The 20,878-nt window shown below is 52.0% G+C and overlaps 1 protein-coding gene across 2 annotated transcripts; it reads right to left on the reverse strand.

The window, feature by feature from the left end:
* Positions 1–581: 581 nt before the first annotated feature.
* On the reverse strand, positions 582–7,011 carry LOC103118879 (hibernation-specific plasma protein HP-55-like). 2 transcript variants are annotated; one of them, XM_060180970.1, is made up of 5 exons: positions 6,795–7,011; positions 5,700–6,357; positions 4,719–4,989; positions 2,157–2,307; positions 582–1,113 (listed from the first exon to the last, which is right to left on the reverse strand). In XM_060180970.1, the coding sequence occupies exons 2-5, from the start codon at positions 6,313–6,315 to the stop codon at positions 898–900; spliced, it is 1,254 nt and encodes a 417-aa protein (XP_060036953.1). In that variant the 5' UTR covers positions 6,316–6,357; positions 6,795–7,011; the 3' UTR covers positions 582–897. The 2 variants fall into 2 exon arrangements, with proteins under 2 accessions (XP_060036953.1, XP_007529159.2); XM_007529097.2 differs by lacking the exon at positions 6,795–7,011 and having other exon boundaries at positions 5,700–6,415.
* Positions 7,012–20,878: the final 13,867 nt, after the last annotated feature.

Here is a 20,878-nt window from a genome sequence, read left to right on the forward strand (position 1 = left end):
TGGCAAAGTGGCTCAGAGTCCAGCATCAACCCCTACCAGGCAGGAGGCCCGGGCACAATCAGAACCCCTGTGGTGACCTCTGGCTTCTGGGAAGCCCTGGCCAGGATGTCCTCCTCCCACCTCTAGCTGGCCTCATGCTCAGTGCCCCACTGGGAGAAAAAAAAATCTGGTAGGCTGTCCTGGGATGAGGCTGCTCTGGTGGGTCACAGATGACAGAGGCTGGGTGCCTTGTTCAATCTTGTCACCATCCCTGCTGGCTATTGGTGATGGGAGAAGCAGTGGCCCTCGCCATCTGGCAGTCCCTGGACCACGGGGGGGCTTTCTTCCTGGTGAGTGTTTTAGTCAACACTCAAGCCCCCCTCTGTGTCTGGTTCCCTGGGGGTTTATTCTTAATATCAAGACATGGCTGGAGTGTGTGAGTGAACTGGTGGCAAGCGGCATGGAAGCCACAGGTGTCCTTGACTAGTGTGAAGATACACCACCTGATTGAAGAGAAGCAGGTGTGACCCTCAGGCTGGACAAGGGAGCGGGGCCAGCCTGATCCTGTCCCCAAGGGGACAGTGGGAGAGACAGACACAGAATCAAGTCACCACTGCAACTTTATTCTGGGAAGGATACAAACCAGTGGACTCTGGAAAGGCTGTGAGAGCCAGGAGCAGAGAGAGCTGTCCCAAACCCTACAGAGACAAGGCAGTCAGCAGGAGGTCGGGAGAGCCACTGGGGTCTCTGGCTGCTTCCAGGACAGGTGGGCAGTGGGGCGGTGAGCCCTGGCATCTGGACTCAGTTCGCTGACCTGTGAAATGAGGCTAATGGCATAGGGCACAGGTCCACCTCTGTGGGCCCAGGTCTGCCAGGGCAGGAACCCCACAGGGAGGAGGGTGGTGGTGGCGGGAGGAGTCACGTGCTCTGCTCCCAGCTGGCTGTCCCTACAAGGGGGTTCATCAATTTCCCCAGGAAGAGAACATTGGTGTTGGTTTCTTCCAGGACCATCACCAGGAAGGGCCTGTTGAAATGGATCAGTGGGAAAGAGAGCCCAGCCTGGTTCTCCAAGTAGCTCAAGTCCTCCACTTGCACTCCGTCCTCCTCGATGGCCAGGCCTGCCCCATGCGCCACCTGGCAGGGAACAAGGCCCACGGGGCAGCTCTGAGCTCTGAGGCTGCCACCACCACTGCCACTGCCACGCTGATCTTGCCCTAGGATGAGGAGGACATGCCCAGGGCCCAGCCACAGAGCACACAGGGATGGAGCCCAGGGCCTCAGAACCTCATGCCGGCTCTGCCCTGTTCAGCTGTGTCCCCCGGCACCTTGGCCCTGGTGGTGGAGACTGAGTTTCTTCCTCTGCAAGGATGCCACCTATCCCCTCAGTGCACATTTGGAGGGGGCACTGTCCTCTGCTGTATGGGGTCCCCTCTGCACCCCCAGTCTCGCCTCCAGTCGTGCCCATGGTTGGTCCTCCCACCCCACCCCCAGCCTGGCACCTCCTCTTAGAGTGGCATCTCCTTTGTCTTCACCCCTCCTTTCACCTCTTTCCATGCCCCCCCGAGACTGTTCCCACCCCTCCCCTGCTGCATTTCCAAGAGACAGTGCTTCGACCAGTCCCATCCACCTCTTGTTCACGGCCACAGGTGGCCTTCCTCCTCAGGCTCAGAGGGACAAGGTCCTTGTACACAGGGTTCAGTTGGTGACAGTGGAGTCCCCCACCATCCTCCCACCCCCATTCCCTCCAGCTAGCCTTTCCCGGGAAATGGTGTGGCATTCTCACCCCCTTTCTCTCCCCCGATGGATGCAGCCTAGTGTTCAGCACCCTCCATCCTTTGGCCATTGTGAGACCCCTCCATTTCCTGATTTATGCTGTCTTCAGGGCCCCAGTAAAGAGCTGGGGGCCAGCCTAAGTGAGTGCTTGGGAAAGAGGCGTATTGGGCTTCTTCGCTCCTACAGACCTGCCTGTCCTCAAGTCACCAAGAGAGCTATCACTTGTCATTGCTCTAAACTTTGACTTCAGAACCAGGCGGGGGGACCAGGCAGCTGGGGGGTGTCCAGCAAGACCCAGCAGGGGGAATGGCCTTGCCCGGGTCCCCTGGAGCAGGTGGAAGAGGAGGGAAGAGGAGCGGAGCAGATGCAGAGGACCCGGGGTCCACAGGGGGCTGCACACTCGCCTTGAAGAGCCTCATGGGGGACGTCTGCACGGATATGCCTCTGATACCCATCCTGTGCCTGAAGATCTCCGAGATGCCCACTGCGGGCAACAGCTGGTCCATCTGGGCGGTGCCGTTGAGGGAGAACTTTGGGAGAAACAGCCTGTACCTGCTGCTCGGGGCAGAAGTAGAAACAGAAAGAAACTGAGCCCAAGTCAGTCCTCCCCAGGCTGCTCTGGCCAGACAGCTCCCCTCATGGCTGACTCAGCAGAATCCTACCACCTGTCACCCTGTCACCTCATCAAGGGCGCAGAGAGCCTACACCTGTGTGTTAAAGGCTGTCCTGGAAGCCCGGAGCCCTCAGCACCAGCTGCTCAGAGCAGAACCTGTCTGTGCCAGTACTTGGCAAGGGAAGCTGGTTTCCTTGCTCAGCCATCCCAGCAGGGGATGCTAGGAATGGAAGCAAGTGTGAAGGTGGTGGTGCGTGCAGAGCAGTGAATAAGGACCTGGGTTCAAGCCCCTGCTTTCTTTTCTTTTTTAAAATTTTTATTTATAAAAAGAAAACACTGACAAAAACCATAGGATAAGAGGGGCACAACTCCACACAGTTCCCACCACCAGATCTCTGTATCCCATCCCCTCCCCTGACAGCTTTCCTATTCTCTATCCCTCTGGGAGTATGGACCCAGGGTCACTGTGGGATGCAGAAGGTGGAAGGTCTGGCTTCTGTAATTGCTTCCCTGCTAAACATAGGCATTGACAGGTCGATCACACTCCCAGCCTGTCTCTCTCTTTCCTAGTGGGGCGGGGCTGTGGGGAAGCGGGGCTCCAGGACACATTGGTGGGGTCGTCTGCCCAGGGAAGTCCGGTTGCAAGCCTTTATTTTCTACCTGATGTGGGAATGCTTCACACATGGTGGAGCAGTGCTGAAAGTCTCTCTCTCTCTCCATCTCCCCCCCCACAATTTTTCTCTGTCTCTATAAAATAAATAAAAATGAATTTACAAAAAGCATTTTACAAATAATACAGTGGAGACAGGAGGAAAATAGTGCAGTGGTTGATGAAACAGACTCTCCTGCCTAAGGCTCTGAGGTCCCAGGTTAGATCCCTGGCATCATAACCAGCCAGAGCTGAGCAGGGCTCTGGCCCAAACAAACAACCTGAGAAGCAAAAACTCAGAGGAGTTAAGTAGATCTGCACACGTGTGCATTTCCCAAAGAACAAGAACCTGAAGCCGACATCACAGGCTTTCCTGCAGCAGGTGGACTACTGCGGGCCTGGTATAGACTCTACTGGTCCTTGGCGACATCGTCTTTCCGGAAGGTAACAGGCACGGCAACGGAGGAGGAGAAACACCGGCAGCACCAGCCTGCCACTAGCAAAGCGTCAGCCCTGCAGGTGGGAGCTGGGGGCTCCACCTTGTGCGCAATGACTCGTGTGTCTTAATCTGGTGAACCACCGCCTGAGCAAGGTCTCTAGACTGACTGGGAGCTGCCACTGGGCCCAGTGGAGTAGGGGAGCCTCTGTCTATCTGTCTTTGACCCAGCACAACCTTGCCCTGCTTCCTCCCGTGTGTGGCTACCTGAGCTGGACAGACAACCAGACCCCCCCCCCCCCTTCCATGTCTGCACCTCAGACCTAGAAAGTCTCCCTGGGGTGGGGAAGGGGAGGGATGGCTCCAGGCCAACAGGGTTTACAGCATCTGGACCAAGTGCTGAGAACACATGTGTGTCCCCCACTCTGGGGTCCCTCCCTGCACCTGAGCTCAGAGGGTCACATTGCTGTTTTTGTTGAGGAAGAGTGCTGGGGGCAAGAAAGCCTATCAGTGCACAAAGTGCAGCTTTAAAAAGGAGTATTTATCTTAAATAGTATTTTTATTGCCACCAGGCTTATTGGTGGGGCTTGGTGCTGGCACTATGACTCTACCACTGCCATAGTCATTTTTCCTATAATTTAATTATTCCCCCCCCCCTCCAGAGCAGTGCTCAGCTCTGGCTTATGGGGATGTGGGATATTGAAGCTGGGGCTTTGGAGCCTCAGGCATGAGAGTCTCTTTGCGGTCTCCACCACCCCTCTTTCTATTGTACTTGATAGGACAGAGAGAAGTTGAGAGGGGAGGGGAGATAAGGAGAGATATCTGCAGACCTGCACAACCTGAGCAGGTCCTTGTGGACGATAATGTGCGCACTCACACAGGTGTGCCACCACCAGGCCCCTATTTATGTTTTTATTTTCAGAGATAATGAAAGAGCAAGAGAGTGGGACCAGCGATATCTCAGCTCTGGCATATATTAATACCTGGGATTGAACCCGTGGCCTTGGGGGAGGGGTATCAGACATGCCAGGGGGTGCTCCAACAGACTGAGCCAGCCCCCCAGCCTTCAAACACCAATTCCTAGCTCAGTACAGACTGATGGGTGGGGAAGCCCTGGGGACCTAGGGACAAGGTGTAGGAACCCACAGACCACCTGGGACCCGTGTCTGGGGGTGGGGCGGGCATCTGGGGTGTTGGAACATATGTGCTGGCGCAAGGCCTCGGTCTCCCGGCAGGGGCTCAGAGGAACTGCTTGGGGGTCGGCTTACCTCCTGGGAAGGGACTGAGTGGACATGCTCAGAGGGTCCGCCATCACCGCCAGCTCCGCCTCCTTGAAGTGGCCCGAGTCGGGGAGGATGAAGATGGCAAAGGCGCCACAGCTGAAGGGCAGGCGGAGGATGTGGCTGTGCAGGTGCTGGTCGCGTTTGATCTGGAAGTCGCCCAGGCGCTGCATGGTGGGCACCATTACCATGGACTCCTCTGTCAGCCAGAAGGGGTGGCTCTCCGTGTGGCTCGAGTTAAAGAGGAACTGCCATTTGCCTGGGAAGAGAGGCCATGAACAGGATCAGAAGAGACCACCAGAGTGCCTGTCCTGGACCTATCTACAGGGCATTCATGGGACAGGGGAAGCGGGGAGCTCAACAGATGGTGCTGAGAGACAGAGGGAGTGAGGGAGTGAGGGAGAGGGAGAAAAAGAGAGGGGGAGGGGAGGGGAGGGGGAGGGGAAGAAGGAAAGAGAGAGGGAGGAGAAAGAGAGGGGAGGCAGGGAGAAATAGAAGGAGTGAGAGAGGTAGAGGGAGAGAGAGCAAGAGAGCAGTATATAGAGAGAGATAAAGATAGAGAGGAGGGAGAGAGGGCGTGAGAAAGCAAGAGAGCAAAAGAGAGCAGTATATATAGAAAGAGAGGGAGGGAGACAGAGACACAGAGAGGAGGAGAGGCAGAGAGAGACAGAGATAATGACAGAGGCAGAGAGACAGAGACAGACTGTAGCAGAGCCAGAGACAGTGACAGAGACACACAGACAGAGGCAGAGAGAGACAGAGATTTAGACAGAGGCAGAGAGACAGACAGACAGAGATATGAGACAGAGACAGACTGTGGCAGAGCCAGAGACACACAGAGAGGAGGAGAGGCAGAGAGAGACAGAGATTTAGACACAGACAGACAGATATGAGACAGAGACAGACAGTGGCAGAGACACACACACAGACAGACAGACAGACACAGAGACAGAGCCAGTGCCCGCGCACCTGCGAAGGCGGCGTAGTTGGCCAGGTGGAAGGCCCAGTCGGGGCTCACGGCGCGGATCAGCATGCGGACGCTCAGGCCCAGGCCGCCGTAGGGCCGCTCGCTCAGGTAGGCGCCCACCTGGCCGCGGGCCGCGTCGTAGCCGCTCAGCGACACGGGCACCACGTCCATGAGGAAGAGCGAGGCCGCCACCTGCACGAAGTGCGGCCGCAGGAAGCGCCGCTGGTCCACGAAGAGCGCGCTGCGGGTGCGGGTGCGGGTCTGGGGGCCGCAGCCGGGGGCCAGCAGGGCGTGCAGGGGCCGCGAGTAGGTCGCCAGGTCCGCGTCTCCCATGGGCGCCCCGACGCGCACCCAGCCCAGGCCCCGCAGCAGCTGCGCGCGAGGCTCGGGGGCGGCCAGCAGGCCCAGCAGCGTGAGCGGCAGCGCGGCGCCCAGCGGCGAGAAGAGCACGTTGTGCCCCGGGGTGCGCGCCTGCAGGTGCCGGTACAGCGCGCCCGCGAAGAGCGAGTTGTTGAGGAACGGGGCCGACCGCGGCCGGGACGCAGCCACCCCCTGGCCGCAGGTCCGAGCCCCGAGCCGCGACACCAGCAGCCAGAGCAGCAGGGCGGGGGGTTCCATCCCGGCCCGCACAGGGCCCCACGGGCACCCACCGCCACCCGCCTCACTCACCGCCACCCAGTGTCACCCACCGCCACCCACCGTCACCCAGTGTCACCCACTGTCACCCACCGCCACCCAGTGTCACTCACCGCCACCCACCGTCACCCAGTGTCACCCACCGCCACCCAGTGTCACTCACCGCCACCCACTGTCACCCACCGCCACCCAGTGTCACTCACCGCCACCCACCGTCACCCAGTGTCACTCACCGCCACCCACCGCCACCCAGTGTCACTCACCGCCACCCACCGTCACCCAGTGTCACTCACCGCCACCCACCGTCACCCAGTGTCACTCACCGCCACCCACTGTCACCCACCGCCACCCATCATCACTCACCGCCACCCACCGTCACTCACTGCCACCCACCATCACCCACAGCCACTCACTCACTCACCCTCAGCCACTGCCACGCACCCTCACCCACCGTCACCCACCGCCACCCACCGCCACCCACCCTCACCCACCGCCACCCAGCCAGACAGGTGCCACCGTCACCCAGCCATACACTCTGGGCTTTCAAGGGCGCGGGCGGCGCTCTGCAGCCAGGGCGCCTGAGTTCAAGTGCCGCCCCATCCCCATGCGGGGTGAGGACTCAGGTGGGTGCTGAACGCAGGAGAGGTGCTGGGGGAGGGCGGCAGTTGCAAAGGGAGCTCGAGCGTTGAGACCGGAGACCAGAGGGGGGAGGGGCAGAGGCCCCGCCCGCACCCGGGATGCGCCCTTCTTGCCCCGCCCCCACCCACCTTCCGGAAGGCCCTGCACCCCCCTCTCTCACAGTCGCTTTCCTGGGAAGGAGACCCCGAGCCTCACCCGACACTCTTGGCTGAAATGGAAGGGTTGGGAACTGTAAGCTCCCTATCTCTTTTGGGGGAACGCTTGCGACTATGGGAATCTACATGTTTATTTATTTATTTGGCTCAAAGGATGTCTTAGTCTAAGATAAAGTGTGGCAAGCCAAGTGAACGAAAAGTCTCCTGGGAAGTTTTGGCGGTGGAGAGAGAAGTTCACAGGCTCAAAGCAAAACAATATAAAGCATTTGACCGCGGAAGAACAGCCAGCAACCAGGATATGCAAACAACGAAACAGGCATGCCCACCCCAGAGCTGCAGGGCTGGGGAGAGAAGGCGGAAAATGCGCAGGAGCCCAGGAACTGGGGGCCTGGGTGACCACTGGGTAGAGCAGACAGGTCTCCATGAGCAAAGACCGAGTTCAAGCCTCTGGTCCCCACCTGCGGCCAAGAAGGTGACGCAGGACTTCAGGCGCCTCTGCGGGATGCATTGGATCAACCTTCTCGTGGTGCATCCGGTGAGTACCCATTCAGTGGGGAAACTGACGATCCTTCCTAGCCGACTGAATCCACATGGATCCCAGTCACTTTCAAAGCCAGCAACAAGCAGCTCCTGACAGCTTTCAACCTGACGCTGTTGACTGGCTACAGAAGAAGGGCAAACGCTAGAAGAAGAAGGCGCCTCTCTTTATTTCTCAGCCTGCCTTTTCATTGTTGGTGGGTTTTGTACAAGTTGTATACTTATTTCTACGGTATATAGCGTTACCTCCGACTAGGATGGGCAAGGACCGTGATGCAAGCCCCCACTCCCCATCTGCAGGGGGAAGCTTCATAAGCAGTGAAGCAGGGCTGCAGGTGTCTGTTGTCTCTCCCCCTCTGCTGCCTCCTTTCATCTTAGTTCCTGGTTGTCTTATCCAACACGTGAGTAAATAAATTAAATATTTTTAAAAAGTCACTTCTACAGGAGTGTTCATCATTCTTCACAGCTGAATAGTATTCCATTGTGTATCTACACCACAGCTTGCTCAGCCACTCATCTGTGGTTGGACGCCTGGGTTGCTTCCAGGTTTTGGCAATTACAAATTGTGCTGTTATGAACATAGGTGTACATAGATCTTTTTGGATGCTTATGTTTGGTTCCTTAGGATCTATCCCCAAGAGAAGAATTGCAGGGCCATAGGACAGGTCCACTTTTAGGTTTCCAAGAGTTCTCCAGACTGCTTGCCATGGGGGTTGAACCCATTTTCATTCCCACCAGCAGTGCAGGAGGGTTTCTTTGTCCCCATAACCTTGCAGTCACTTGTTACTGTTCTTTCTATTTATTATTATTATTATTATTATTATTATTTTGCCTCCAGGGTTATAACTGGGGCTCACTCGGTGCCTACACTATGAATCCACTGTTTCTGGAGGCCATTTTTTTCCATTTTTGTTGCCCTTTTTGTTATTATTGTTGTTGCTGTTGTCGGATAGTACAGAGAGAAATCGAGAGGGGGAAGACAGGGACTGGGAGAGAAAGACACCTGCAGACCAGCTTCACTGCTTGTGAAGCGACGCCCCTGGAGGTGGGAAGCCGGGGACTCTAACACTGGTCCTTGTGCTTCACACTGTGTGTGCTTAATCCAGTGCACACTGTCTGCCCCGCCCCCGCCCCCGCCCCCACCCCACCTCCACCGCACCCTGGTACTTTTCTTTCTAATATGTGGCATTCTCACAAGAGTGAAGTGGTGTCTCATTGTCTTGCATTTTTCTGATCATCAATGACTGAGCATTTTTCCTCAGTCCAGGGCCCTTTGAAGATTCTGGACATATCCTCCCTCATTTTTTGATGTGGTTGATTGTATTTTTTTATGAGTTTGGTGAGCTCTTTATGTACTTTATGTGTGATGCGTGACATGTCAAGATCTCTGATCTACAGAAGAGAAAACACAAGTCGAACCTGAACTGGAGTTGGCATGTTGCACCAAAGTGAAAGACTCTGGGGTGGGTGGGTGGGGGGAGAATACAGGTCCAAGAAGGATGACAGAGGACCTAGTGGGGGTTGTATGTTATATGGAAAACTGGGAAATGTTATGCATGTGCAAACTATTGTATTTACTGTTGAATGTAAAACATTAATTCCCCAATAAGAAAATTAAAAAAATAAATAGATAAAAAAAGGAAAAAATATCTCTGATCTAAATGCTACATCAAATTGAGAAGCTTCTGAGTGGCAGAAGGAATCACCATCCAAACTGAAGAGAAGATGAAGTGGCAAGACGTTTGATTTCCTTCTATAGATGAGGCAATGGTGGGAGAGAGAGAGAGCATGAAATGGTCCTTACTAAGGGATATACAGTGTAGGGGAAAGGGGGCATTAGGAGTCTTTTTCTTGTCTCATCTGTAAAGTTTTGGTTGTGGTTTTGTTTGGTTTTTTGTTACACTTTCTGCTGTATTCTCCCGGGCTCGACCGAGTTCACAGTCGGCTCTCGCCACATCTAGTGGGGCTGACACCTGATACCACCCGTGTGTTGCTTTGGTGAAGCCCAGCTGACCTTCACCTGAAACCACTTGCTGATACACCAGCTGGGCTTTAAGCTCATTTTAGTCCTCAGAGAGTGTACCTCAGTCTTGCCCCTGAATTCCGCCCCCCCCCCTCTTTCTTGAACTTTGTATATTTTGCTTTGCTTAACCCTCCCAAGACCCTGTTGTCTTGGTGAGTGGGAAGCGTCCCTTGATGAGGTTGCCAGAGTGTCCGAATGTTCCCTTCTTATTCTTCTGTCCTCGTCCCCTGGACACAACACCTTAGGGAAACAACCCCTGGAGGCCTCAGTTTAAGTTGCTTATCCCTACAAATACCCTCTGTCAAGGACAGTCACACTGTGAAGTTCTGAGGGTTAAAATGTCAATGTGTGAATGAATTGGGGGGCACAGTTTAACTCCCTGCAGTGTCTTTCCAGCCTACACTTATACTGATGAGTGGGGTTTGGGGAGGGGGCTCTCTCAACATTTTATTACGACACATGTGAAACAGTGCACAAAGTCAAAGGTCTTCTTTCTTTTTTTAAAAAAAATTATTTAGTTCTTTTTTTTTCAAAGTTAAAAACCTGATTTATTATCACTGAGCAAATGTCGCTCATATTGGAAATGCTCATATTACATTTCCTAATAATTCTGACAGCTATTAAAATTATCTTTGAATATTAAAATCCTCAGAACTTAATTCTTTTTTAAACATTTTTAAAAATTTATTTTAAAAAGGAGACATTAACAAAACCATAGGATAAGAGGGGTACAAATCCACACAATTCCCACCACCAGCTCTCCGTATCCCATCCCCTGCCCTGATAGCTTTCCTATTCTTTATCTCTCTGGGAGCATGGACCCAAGATCATCATGGGGTGCAGAAGGTGGGAGGTCTGGCTTCTGTCATTGCTTCCCCGCTGAACATGGGTGTTGACAGGTGGATCCACACTCCCAGCCTGTCTCTCTTTCCCTAGTATGTTGGGACTCTGGGGAAGTGGATTAAAATTCTTTCTAATTTAAATTCTTTCTAACTGTTTCTAATTCTCATTTTGACTTTGTGCTTGCAGTGAAACTTATGAATTAGCAAGAAATACTAAGTAATAAGTTGACAAATATGTCAGTACTTCAATGTGTTACTTTTTTCCTGTAAGACCTAGAACATTGTATATACTCCATACAAGCAATAAACATAAACACAAATAGTTATTATTTTTTCTTTTTTACAAATCATCTATTGGGGGATTGATGGTTTACAGTCAACAGTAAAACACAATAGTTTGTACATGTGTAGCATTTCTCAGTTTTCCACATTTCCATCCAACCCCCAATAGGTCCATAATTTACTTACTGAACAGAGGCAGACGTCAATAAATTGAGGAGGAGAGTTACCTGCAGCCTTGTGTCACTGCTCATGAAACTTTCCCCTACAGGTGGAGACCAGGGGCTTGAAGCTGGGCTTTCTTTAGAAGGTAAGATACACACTCAGGTGGGTGCCCCATGGCAAGTCCCCCAAAGGTATTCTCTCAAAGAGGATGACTCAGACCCGCCGCCTGCGGATGAACTCCATCACCATTGTACTGCACTTGCCAGCGTATAGCACCTTGGTCAGGTCACTGAGAATCACCTTCTTCCTGAAAGGGGGCTGTGGAACCCCAGGCTTGCTCTTCCTCCTTGCTGGGTGGGGCCAGGGATGAAGTTCAGGCCCCATGCTGCCTGCCTGCTGCAGAATTCTGGGGTGAGAGTCTAAGGCCAAGAGAGAGCCAACGATGGGTGTAGCCAGCAAGGTGAGCAGAACAGTCTTTTTAAAAAAGTTTTTAAAAATTATTTATTTATTATTGGATAGAGATAGAAAGAAATTGAGAGGAGGAGGGGGAGGTAGAGAGGGAGAGAGACAGAGAGACACTTGCAGCCCTACTTCACCACTCGTGAAGTTCTCCCCCTGTAGGTGGGGACCAGGGGCTTGAACCCAGGTGCTTGTGTACTGTAGTGTGTGTGCTTAATCAAGTGAGCCACCGCCTGGCCCCAGCAAAGTAGTCTGCAGTGGGCAGTGAGTTTGGGGCTTAGTGAAGCTGCCCCTAGACTGTAGGCTGAGTTAATATTTACAGGCCTGAGGTGGTGTGGGCTTGTGCAATCATGGGCTGCCCTCTCCCCTCTGCAGAAGGCAATCCTATTTGTCCTTGCACCTCAGCTGCCCTCCAGCAAGGACAAAGGTGGGCGCTGGGCCAGGCCTCTGCACAGCAGCAAGTCAGCCCACATGGAAAATGCCCACATGTGGGCAGGGGCAAGTTAGCCCAGAAAGGGGTGGGCAGAGGTGTGTGACTGCAGAGAGCTCTCAGCTTTCCTAAGTGTCCCCCCCCCCGTCCTGCCAAGCACCCCCTTGCCCAAGCCCTGACCCGGTGAGGAGATGTTACACATTTCAGAACCTCTTCACCTATGGCAGTGTTTCTGCAAAACGTGTTCCCTGGAGCCCTGGAGATGATGCATTAAAATTAAAATAAAACCAAGGGGCTGAGTGGTGGTTACCATGCTCAAGGACCCAGGCTCAAGCCCCCACATGCCATCTGCTGGGGGGAAGCTTCCTAAGTGCTAGGAAAGCAGAGCTGCAGGTATCTCCTCCTCTCCATCTTGCCCTCTTCTCTCAATCTCTCTCTGTCCTATCCAATTAGCAATAAAGGAAAATAGTAGCTGCCAGGAGTGGTGGGTTTGTTGTGCATACAACCAAGCCAAAATAAAATCCCTGGTGACAATATAAATATATATATCAATAGACAAATAGATAAACTCTATGGTTGTGTGAGTCAAGAAAATGCCTCTCTCTCCCCCTCTCCCTCTCTCTCTGTCTCCTCTTTCTCCATGCATTTCAAAAGCATGCAGCTGTCCAGTATACCTTCTCTGGATGTTTCCAAACCCATTTCATCAAGTAACCCCTAGCCCCCTCGGCACATCAACATCATGGGGAATTCTGGCAGAGAACACTCCTCTTGTGTATCAGCTGCTATTTCTCAGTCAAGTAAATCTACCACCTTGGACTCCTCTGAACCCACCACCTTCCCCCTTTCCTGAGCACTTGCTTGTCCTTTTTACTTGATTGTTTTAAATTAACTTTATTGATTGGATAGAGACAGCCACAGATCAAGAGAAAAAGAGAGATAGAGAGACACTGCTTCACCACTCACAAAGCTTCCCATGCAGGTGGGAAGCAGGGCTTGAACTAGGGTCCTTGTGCATTGCAACATGTGCACTTAACCAGGTATGCCACCACCTGGCCCCCATTGCTTTGTAAATTAATATTTAAGACTTTCAGAAAGAGGGAATCGGGCTGTAGTGCAGCGGGTTAAACGCAGGTGGCACAAAGCACAAGGACCGGCATAAGGATCCCGGTTCGAACCCCGGCTCCCCACCTGCAGGGGAGTCGCTTCACAGGCGGTGAAGCAGGTCTGCAGGTGTCTGTCTTTCTCTCCTCCTCTCTGTCTTCCCCTCCTCTCTCCATTTCTCTCTGTCCTATCCAACAACGGCAACAACAATAATAACTACAACAATAAAACAACAAGGGCAACAAAAGGGAATAAATAAATAAAATAAATATTAAAAAAATTAAAAAAAAGACTTTCAGAAAGAGACTACCCTGAAGGATAAAGCTCTAGATGGATCTGTGAGTCCACTGCCCACGTGCAGAGTGTGTCAACATCACTCTGGGCCTCTTCTGGGACCCTCCGGTGCACCAGCTTGTCTTAAGGAAGGCCAGTGCATGCAGGTGTACAATAAAAGTCCGTATTAAAATTCTTTTCATTAATGATTTAATAATGATTAACAAGATTGTAAGACAATGGGGATGCAATTTGACACAGTTCCCACCACCAGAGTTCCATGTCCCATTCCCTCCATTGAAACCTTCCCTGTTCTTTATCCCTCTGGGAGTCTGGACCCAAATTCTTTATGAGGAGCAGAAGGTGGGAGTTCTGGCTTCTGTAACTGCTTCTCCGCTGGACATGGGTGTTGGCAGGTGGATCCACACCCCAAGTCTGTCTCTGTCTTTCCTTAGTGTGCGGGGCTCTGGAGAGGGGAGGTTCCAGGACACATGGGTGAGGGCGTCTGCCCAGGGAAGTCAGGCTGGCATCATGGTAGCGTATGCAAGTTGGTGGCTGACTAGGTGTAAGATATAAAGCAGGACAAAGTGTTTAATAAACAGGAACCCAAAGGTAGAAATAGAGCAGATAAAACTAGGTGTCTTCGTGTGAAGCCCCCTATTTAGTGCTGTGTGCCTCTCCGTCCAGCTGGGGTGGCCCTTTCCCAGGCCTCTTCTTTCTTCCGTGTTTCTCTCTTAAACACTCCTGCTCCCTGAACCCCCTCCTCACGCACCCCGGCCCTCCCCTGCTCTGTGCACCCCCTCCTCGCGTACCCGGCCCTCCCCTGCTCTGTGCACCCCGCCCCTCCTGCTCCATGCACCCCCGGGGTCCTCTCGCACCCCGCCTCTGCTCGTGCTCCCTGCACCCCGCCGCTCCTGCTCTGTGCACCCCACTCTTAGCCCGCCCCAGGTGTCGGGACTCAGGTGCAGCAGGTTCATTTCCACAATCGCCTGGACTCCTGTCCCTCCTTCCCTCCCCGCCTACAGCCCCAGGGCCTGAGCCCAGCTCAGGAGAGAGGGGGGCTGGGGTGCAGCATGTCCAGTCCCCAGGGCGACAGGCATCTGACCTCCCCGTCTGTCCTGGACCCGGCGCCCTCATCTGTAACCAGTGTGCTCCCGGATGGAGCAGCCTGGTGAGTTTGCTGCAGGCTGGAGGCAAACTTTGCTGAGGGCCTATTTCTGCCCCATGTGTGAAGGCGGCCATCACGGTGGCAGTGTGGCCGTGGGGTAGAGCCGCTGAGGCCGGCCTACCTGCCTGTCCACCGTCAGGCCCCAGCTGTGAGTGATAGAGAACTTCCAGAGTTTCAGCCTCAGAAAATGTGCTTATAATATGCTTGTGGGGTGTGTGTGAGTGTGTGTGAGTGAGTGTGTGTGTGAGTGTGTGTGAGTGTGTGTGTGAGTGTGAGTGTGTGTGTGTGTGTGAGTGAGTGTGTGAGTGTGTGTATGTGAGTGAGTGTGTGAGTGAGTGTGTGTGTGAGTGTGTGTGTGTGTGTAAGTGTGAGTGTGTGAGTGTGTGAGTGTGTGAGTGAGTGTGTGAGTGTGTGTGTGAGTGAGTGTGTGTGAGTGAGTGTGTGAGTGAGTGTGTGTGAGAGTGTGTGTGTGTAAGTGTGAGTGTGTGTGAGAGTGTGTGAGTGTGTGAGTGAGTGTGTGTGTGTAAGTGTGTGAGTGTGTGAGTGTGTGTGTGTGAGTGTGTGTGTGTGAGTGTGTGAGTGTGTGTGTGTGTGTGTGTGTGTGTGTGTGTGTGTGTGTGTGTGTGTGTGAAGGCCTCAGCACAGAGCAGAATAACTGAGAACAGGGCTAAGGATATGTAGAAAGGCTGAGGGTGTCAGGGTCTGAGATGGTGCAGGTGGTGAGTGCTGGCTGCCTTCCCTGGGGGTGCTCCTGAGGGCCGAATAGAGACATGGAGGATCAGACTGAACTTTCCCGAAAAGGCCCCAACTCAGAGCAGAGGGCCAAGAAAGCGTGCGTTATGTTTAGGCTGAACTTTCCCAGACAGCTCTGCTGGAAAGATTACAGTAACTGCCCAGGGTCCGCGTGCCAGAGGGTCCAGGTTCAGCCCTGCCCCCCCACAGGTGCCGCAGGGTGGTCTGGCTTCTGTCTCTCGTGTCTCTCTGTAAGAGACTGGTCTTTGCAGCTAAGCGCCAGACTGTGCCCCCAAACAGATGCGCCTGAGAGGCGAGGCTGCTCTCTGCTTTTCCTTCCCTGCGGCTCTGAGTCTGGAGTCAGGCACAAGCTGGGCTGTGCCGTGTTGCTCAAGGCACACTTGGCCCGTGTTCATTTTGTCATTTAAATTTTTTATGAAATAGCGATTGATAAGATTGTAAGTTAAAAGGGGTATATATTAACACCTTTCCCACCACTAAAGGTCTGAGTCCCCACCCCCTTATAGTGGGGCTGGAAATCTCCCCCGCATCCCAACCACCCTGCCCCCCCCCCAAGTTCTTTACTTTGCTGCAATACTCCAAACCCAGTCAAATTCTGTTTTGTGTATCCCTTTCTGGTCTTCTTTCTCAATTTCTGGTTAGAGCGGGACTATCCTTTATTCATCCTTCTCTTGCTGGCTTTTCTCACTTTAACACAGTTCCTTCAAGCTCCATCCAAGATAGATCAAAGAAGGTGGATTCCTTATTCTTAATAGCTGAGTAGTATTCCATTGTGTATCTAGACCACAACTTGCTCAGCCACTCATCTGTTGTCGGTCAGCTGGGTTGTTTCCAGGTTTTGGCTGTGACACATTGTGCTGCTGTGAACATAGGTGTCCACAGGTCTCTCTGGATGGGTGTGTATAGTTCTGTAGGATCTATCCCCAGGAGAAGAATTGCAGGGTCACAGGGTAGGTCCATTTCTCTCCTTCTGGAGTCTCCTGACTGCTCTCCACAGGGGTTGGACCCACTGACATTCCCACCAGCAGTGCAGGAGGGTCCTTTGTCCCCACAACCTCTCCAGTATTTTTTGCTGCTACCTTTTCTGATGTGTGACATTCTCACAGGGGTGAGGTGGTATCTCATTGATGTTTTTATTTGCTTTTCTCTGACAATCACTTTTAAAATATTTTTGATGGAGACAAAAATCTTTATTGCAGACACTACAGCACATTTAGCAAATATTTCAAAACAAATTTGTAAGCATGATACATTTTTCTTCTTCACCACGGCACTGCTCAGCCCTGCCTTATGGTGCTGCTGAGAACTGCACCTGGGATGCCAGAGTCCCCGGCAAGTTAAGTCTTTTTGCAGAACCATCATTCTGTCTCCAGAGCCAAATCCTTCCCTTTACGACTGGCAGCACAACTAGAAGCAGCACTAGTTCATTTTTTATTTTTATTTTTAAATTTTTTTACCAGAGTCCTGCTCGACTCTGGCTGTTGGTAGTGTGGAGGATTGAACCTGGGACTTCAGAGCCTTAGGCTTGGGAGTCTGTTTGCATAACCATTACGTTATCTTCCCTACCATTACATTAATTCAACATCCTTATACTTTGACCACATCACACATGAGTCCACAGGACAAAGCAAGTGATGGTTTAAAGCCACATTAGCAGATAAACTCCATTGAATGAGCTGTCTGTTTGAGGAGTCACGGTTTGTTCTGGATAATCTATCCTCTTTCTCTCTCTCTCTCTCTCTCTCTCTCTCTCTCCCCCTCTCTCTCTCTTTATTAGGGTGTATTTCTGTGAGAGTGGGAGAGAACCAGAGCATCAGTCTGCTCCTAGTGGTAGAGGGATTGAACTCAGGACCTGTTGCTTTTTTTAAATAATTCACTTAAAATTTTTTTTCATATTTATTTATTTATTTCCTTTTGTTGCCCTAGTTGTTTTGTTGTTATAGTTATTGTTGTTGTTGTAATTGATGTTGTCACTGGTAGATAGGACAGAGAGATGGAGAGAGGAGGGGAAGACAGAGAGGGGGAGAGAAAGACAGACACCTGCAGACCTGCTTCACCGCCTGTGAAGCGACTCCCCTGCAGGTGGGGAGCCGGGGGCTCAAACCGGGATCCTTCCATTGGTCCTTGTGCTTTGTGCCACCTGCACTTAACCCTCTGCGCTACCGCCCGACTTCCAACCTGTTGCTTTTTAATTTTTATTGTATATATAGAAAGAGGAATGGAGAGGGGAGGGGAAGATAGAGAGGGAGAGAGACAGAGACAGAGAGACTCCTGCAGCCCTGCTTCACCACTTGTGAAGCTTTCCCCCTGCAGCTGGGAACTGGAGCTTGAACCAGGGTCCTTGTGCGCTGTAATGTGTGTGCTTCGCACCTGTTGCTTTTCAATTCAGTTCTCTTGCCACTGTGGTAACATCAGGAACACAGAGCTATTCTTTTTGATATTCTCAATTTCCAGGATGGGGGGGAAAAAAGAAAAAACATTTTAGAGTGGGGAGAGAGCATAATGATTGTGCATAAAGACTCATGCTTGAGGCTTGAGACCCCAGGTTCAATTCCCAGCACCTCCACTAGCCGGCGCTGATAGGGCTGTGGACAAACAGACACCACAGCCCCCCTCTAGACACACATTTTCCCACACAGGCCAGAGATTTCTGCATTATTGTACTCCAGAAACAACTTATAGCAAGACCCAAATAGCATACCCGCACACTTAGTGTTACAACTGTGACTCAAACAGGGGGTGGGTTTCACTTCTGCGCTAGTCCTTTCAAGGAGGAATTCCTGCACTCAACACAGGACAGGACACAAATGTGCGTCAGGCCAGGAAGGGCGGGAAGCCAGCTAAGCACCTCACCTGGGCAAGTGCTGACCACACTGGTGATCTGAATCCCTGGCTGGTCTATTTCTTTGCACAAGAGTCCCAGTCTGTATCCAATAATATTTTCTAAAGGTGACACTGGTTCACAATGGATTTTCTGCCGAGGTGCAATCTGCTCCGTGTCCACAAGGCGGCGACCTAACCCCGCAGTCCCTGCTGTCTGCTACCCCCTCCCTCAGCCCCCTCCTTCCTGCTCAGCTGCTCTCTGTTCTGGGCTGATGCCACCAATGGCCTGGGGTGATTTCCCACCTGCCTTCATCCTAGAACAGTGGCGAGTGTCAGGAGAACTGCGGCATCCGCAGAGCCCAGGGTCCGCGTGCCTGAGGGTCCAGCTTCAGCCCTGCCCCCTCCCCACAGGTGCTGCAGGTTGGTCTGGCTTCTCTCTGTCTCTTATGTCTCTTTTTCTCTCCTGTCTCTCTGTCTCTCCTGTCTCTCCCATCTCTGTCTCCACCTGAATCAGGAGCAGACTCTTCAGTCAAGGGAGAGAGACCAGGGGCTCAGTGTAGGAAGCAGCAGGGGAGGTGCTGGGTCAGTTGAGCTGGGAACAAGTGTCCTTGGTGAAGGTCTTCCCGGGCCCCCACTCAGCCTCTCTCTTGACCTTCAGAGGTGCGGGTGGTGCCCTGGGGGGCAGGGGCTGGATACCCAGCTTTGAATCTGAGGTTCTAGAGGGACTCTTCTCCAGGGGCCTGAGCACTGCACATATCTGGCTTGAGGAAGAATTGGTAGGTCACCTTCAAATGATAGCCCCTGCTGTTTTAATGATGACACTGAGGAACATTCCCCTCCAGCAAGGCCCCTGGGCTTTGGATCGGCGTGGGCTTTGTGGCCACAGCAAGGTGCTGCCCCAAATGTGGGCCGAATGCCCATGAGGACTCTGCTCCCTGCTCATCTTGTCTCCCGAGTCTGCACTTAGTCACAAGGTGTGGTGTGCTGTGTTCTTGAAGTCAACATTTTGCACGCTGAGCCTGTGTTCATTTTATCTTTTAATTTATTTATTTTTCTGTGGGTTTTTTGTTTTGTTTTGTTTTTTACCAGAGCACTGTTCAGCTCTGGTTTATGGTGGTGCAAGGGGATTGAACCTGGGACTTGGAGCCTCAGACATAAGAATCCGTTTGCATAACCATTATGCTATCTTCCCTCCACCCTATTTTTATCTTTATTTATTGATTGGATAGAGACAGTCAGAAATCGAGAGGGAAGGGAGTGACGGAGAGGGAGAGAGACAGAGAGACACTGCAGCCCTGCTTCACCACTTGTGAAGCTTTCCCCCTGCAGGTGGGGACTGAGGGCTCAAACCTGGGTCCTGGCACATGGTAATATCTGTCTTCAACCATGCACACCAGCACCTGACCCCTTATCTTTTAATTTTTTATGAAGACAAACATCTTTATTGGAGATACTTCAACACTTTTGGCAAAATTTTCAGGACAGGTTTATTATTTAATAGTTTTTTTTACCAGGACACTGCTGAGCTCTGTCAGACGGTGGTGCTGGGGATTGAACCTGAGACATCAGAGCCTCAGGCATGAAAGTCTCTCGTATAACCATTACGCTGTCTCCCTGATCAATGCTTCTCCTTTCTTCAGTTCCCTCCTTTCACATTTCATTGGTCTACTTCATTTTAAATAAAAGTGAGACAGGGGAGATAGCAAGGGGGACAGACAGGGAGACACCTGCAGCCCAGCCTCGCCACTCATGAAGCTCCCCCTTGCAGGTGGAGGCTGGGGGCTTGAACCTGGGTCCTTGAGCATGGTAACATGTGCACTCAATCCAATCTGCCAGCACCCAGCTCCACCCCCTCCACTAGACAGTGCTGGTCGTGGGTGAAGGGATGGGATTTGGGAATGCTGTTTTTCAGCTGTCAGCATTTGAAGAGAGAACAGACAAAGAACATAGCCCGACTCAACGTGCTGTCAGGACCCTTGTGTTTCTGGCCCATGGCAGATGCCCAGCATGATGAGACAAGTGCCAGTTTACGGCAACGTGAGCAGAGAAACTCGTTCAGTGTAAGTTCTGCTTGATGGGTCACACGTGCTGTAGGTCATATATATGCTCTTTGATAGGATTCATTGACTGACTGATTCCCTTCAGAGCATCAGAGTGGTGCATGTGGTGACATCAGAACTCTGTGGCTTTCAGCCTAATACCCCTGTCACTGCACCACAAGCAGATTCGTACATGTGCTGTTTTTTATTTTCCTGGTACCCAGGATGAAAAACAAAATAAAACAACTCTAAGTCATCCGGGAGGTGGCACAGTGGATAAAGCATTGGACTCTCAAGCGTGAGGGCCCGAGTTCAGTTCCTGGATCACATGGACCAGAGTGATGTCTGGTTCTTTCCTTTTCTCTTCCTGTCTTTCTCAGGAATAAATAAATAGATAGATACAATCTTTAAATTTAAATGTCAAGTAAGGAGGGAGCTTCTTTGCATGTCTCTAGGCCATGAATGCTTTGTGGCACCAAATAATCAGATTACATCCAAATTCAGTTTAATTTTTTCTCAAAGCAATGTATCTGTTTCATTTTCTGTATTTTTTAAAAAGTATTTCATTTATATTTAAGAGCGAGAAAGAGGCAGACCAGAGCCCTGCTGAGCTCTGGCTCATGGTGGCGCTGGGTTGAATCTGGGACCTCACACTCTCAGACACAAAGGTCTTTTTATGCAGAACCTCTCCAGCTCTGTGTCGACTTCTTTAGAAAGGTATTTGTGTATTTCACATAGGGGTAGAGAGAGCTCAAGCCTCAGCCAGGCCTAGGAGGTGTGAGGCTCAAACCCGGAACCTCGCATGGGCAAGCCTTGATCCCACCAGTGATGTTCCTCCCTGGCGGCTCTATTTCATTCC

This window comes from Erinaceus europaeus, chromosome 22, assembly GCF_950295315.1.
Source record: "Erinaceus europaeus chromosome 22, mEriEur2.1, whole genome shotgun sequence".
Lineage (NCBI taxonomy): Eukaryota > Metazoa > Chordata > Mammalia > Eulipotyphla > Erinaceidae > Erinaceus > Erinaceus europaeus.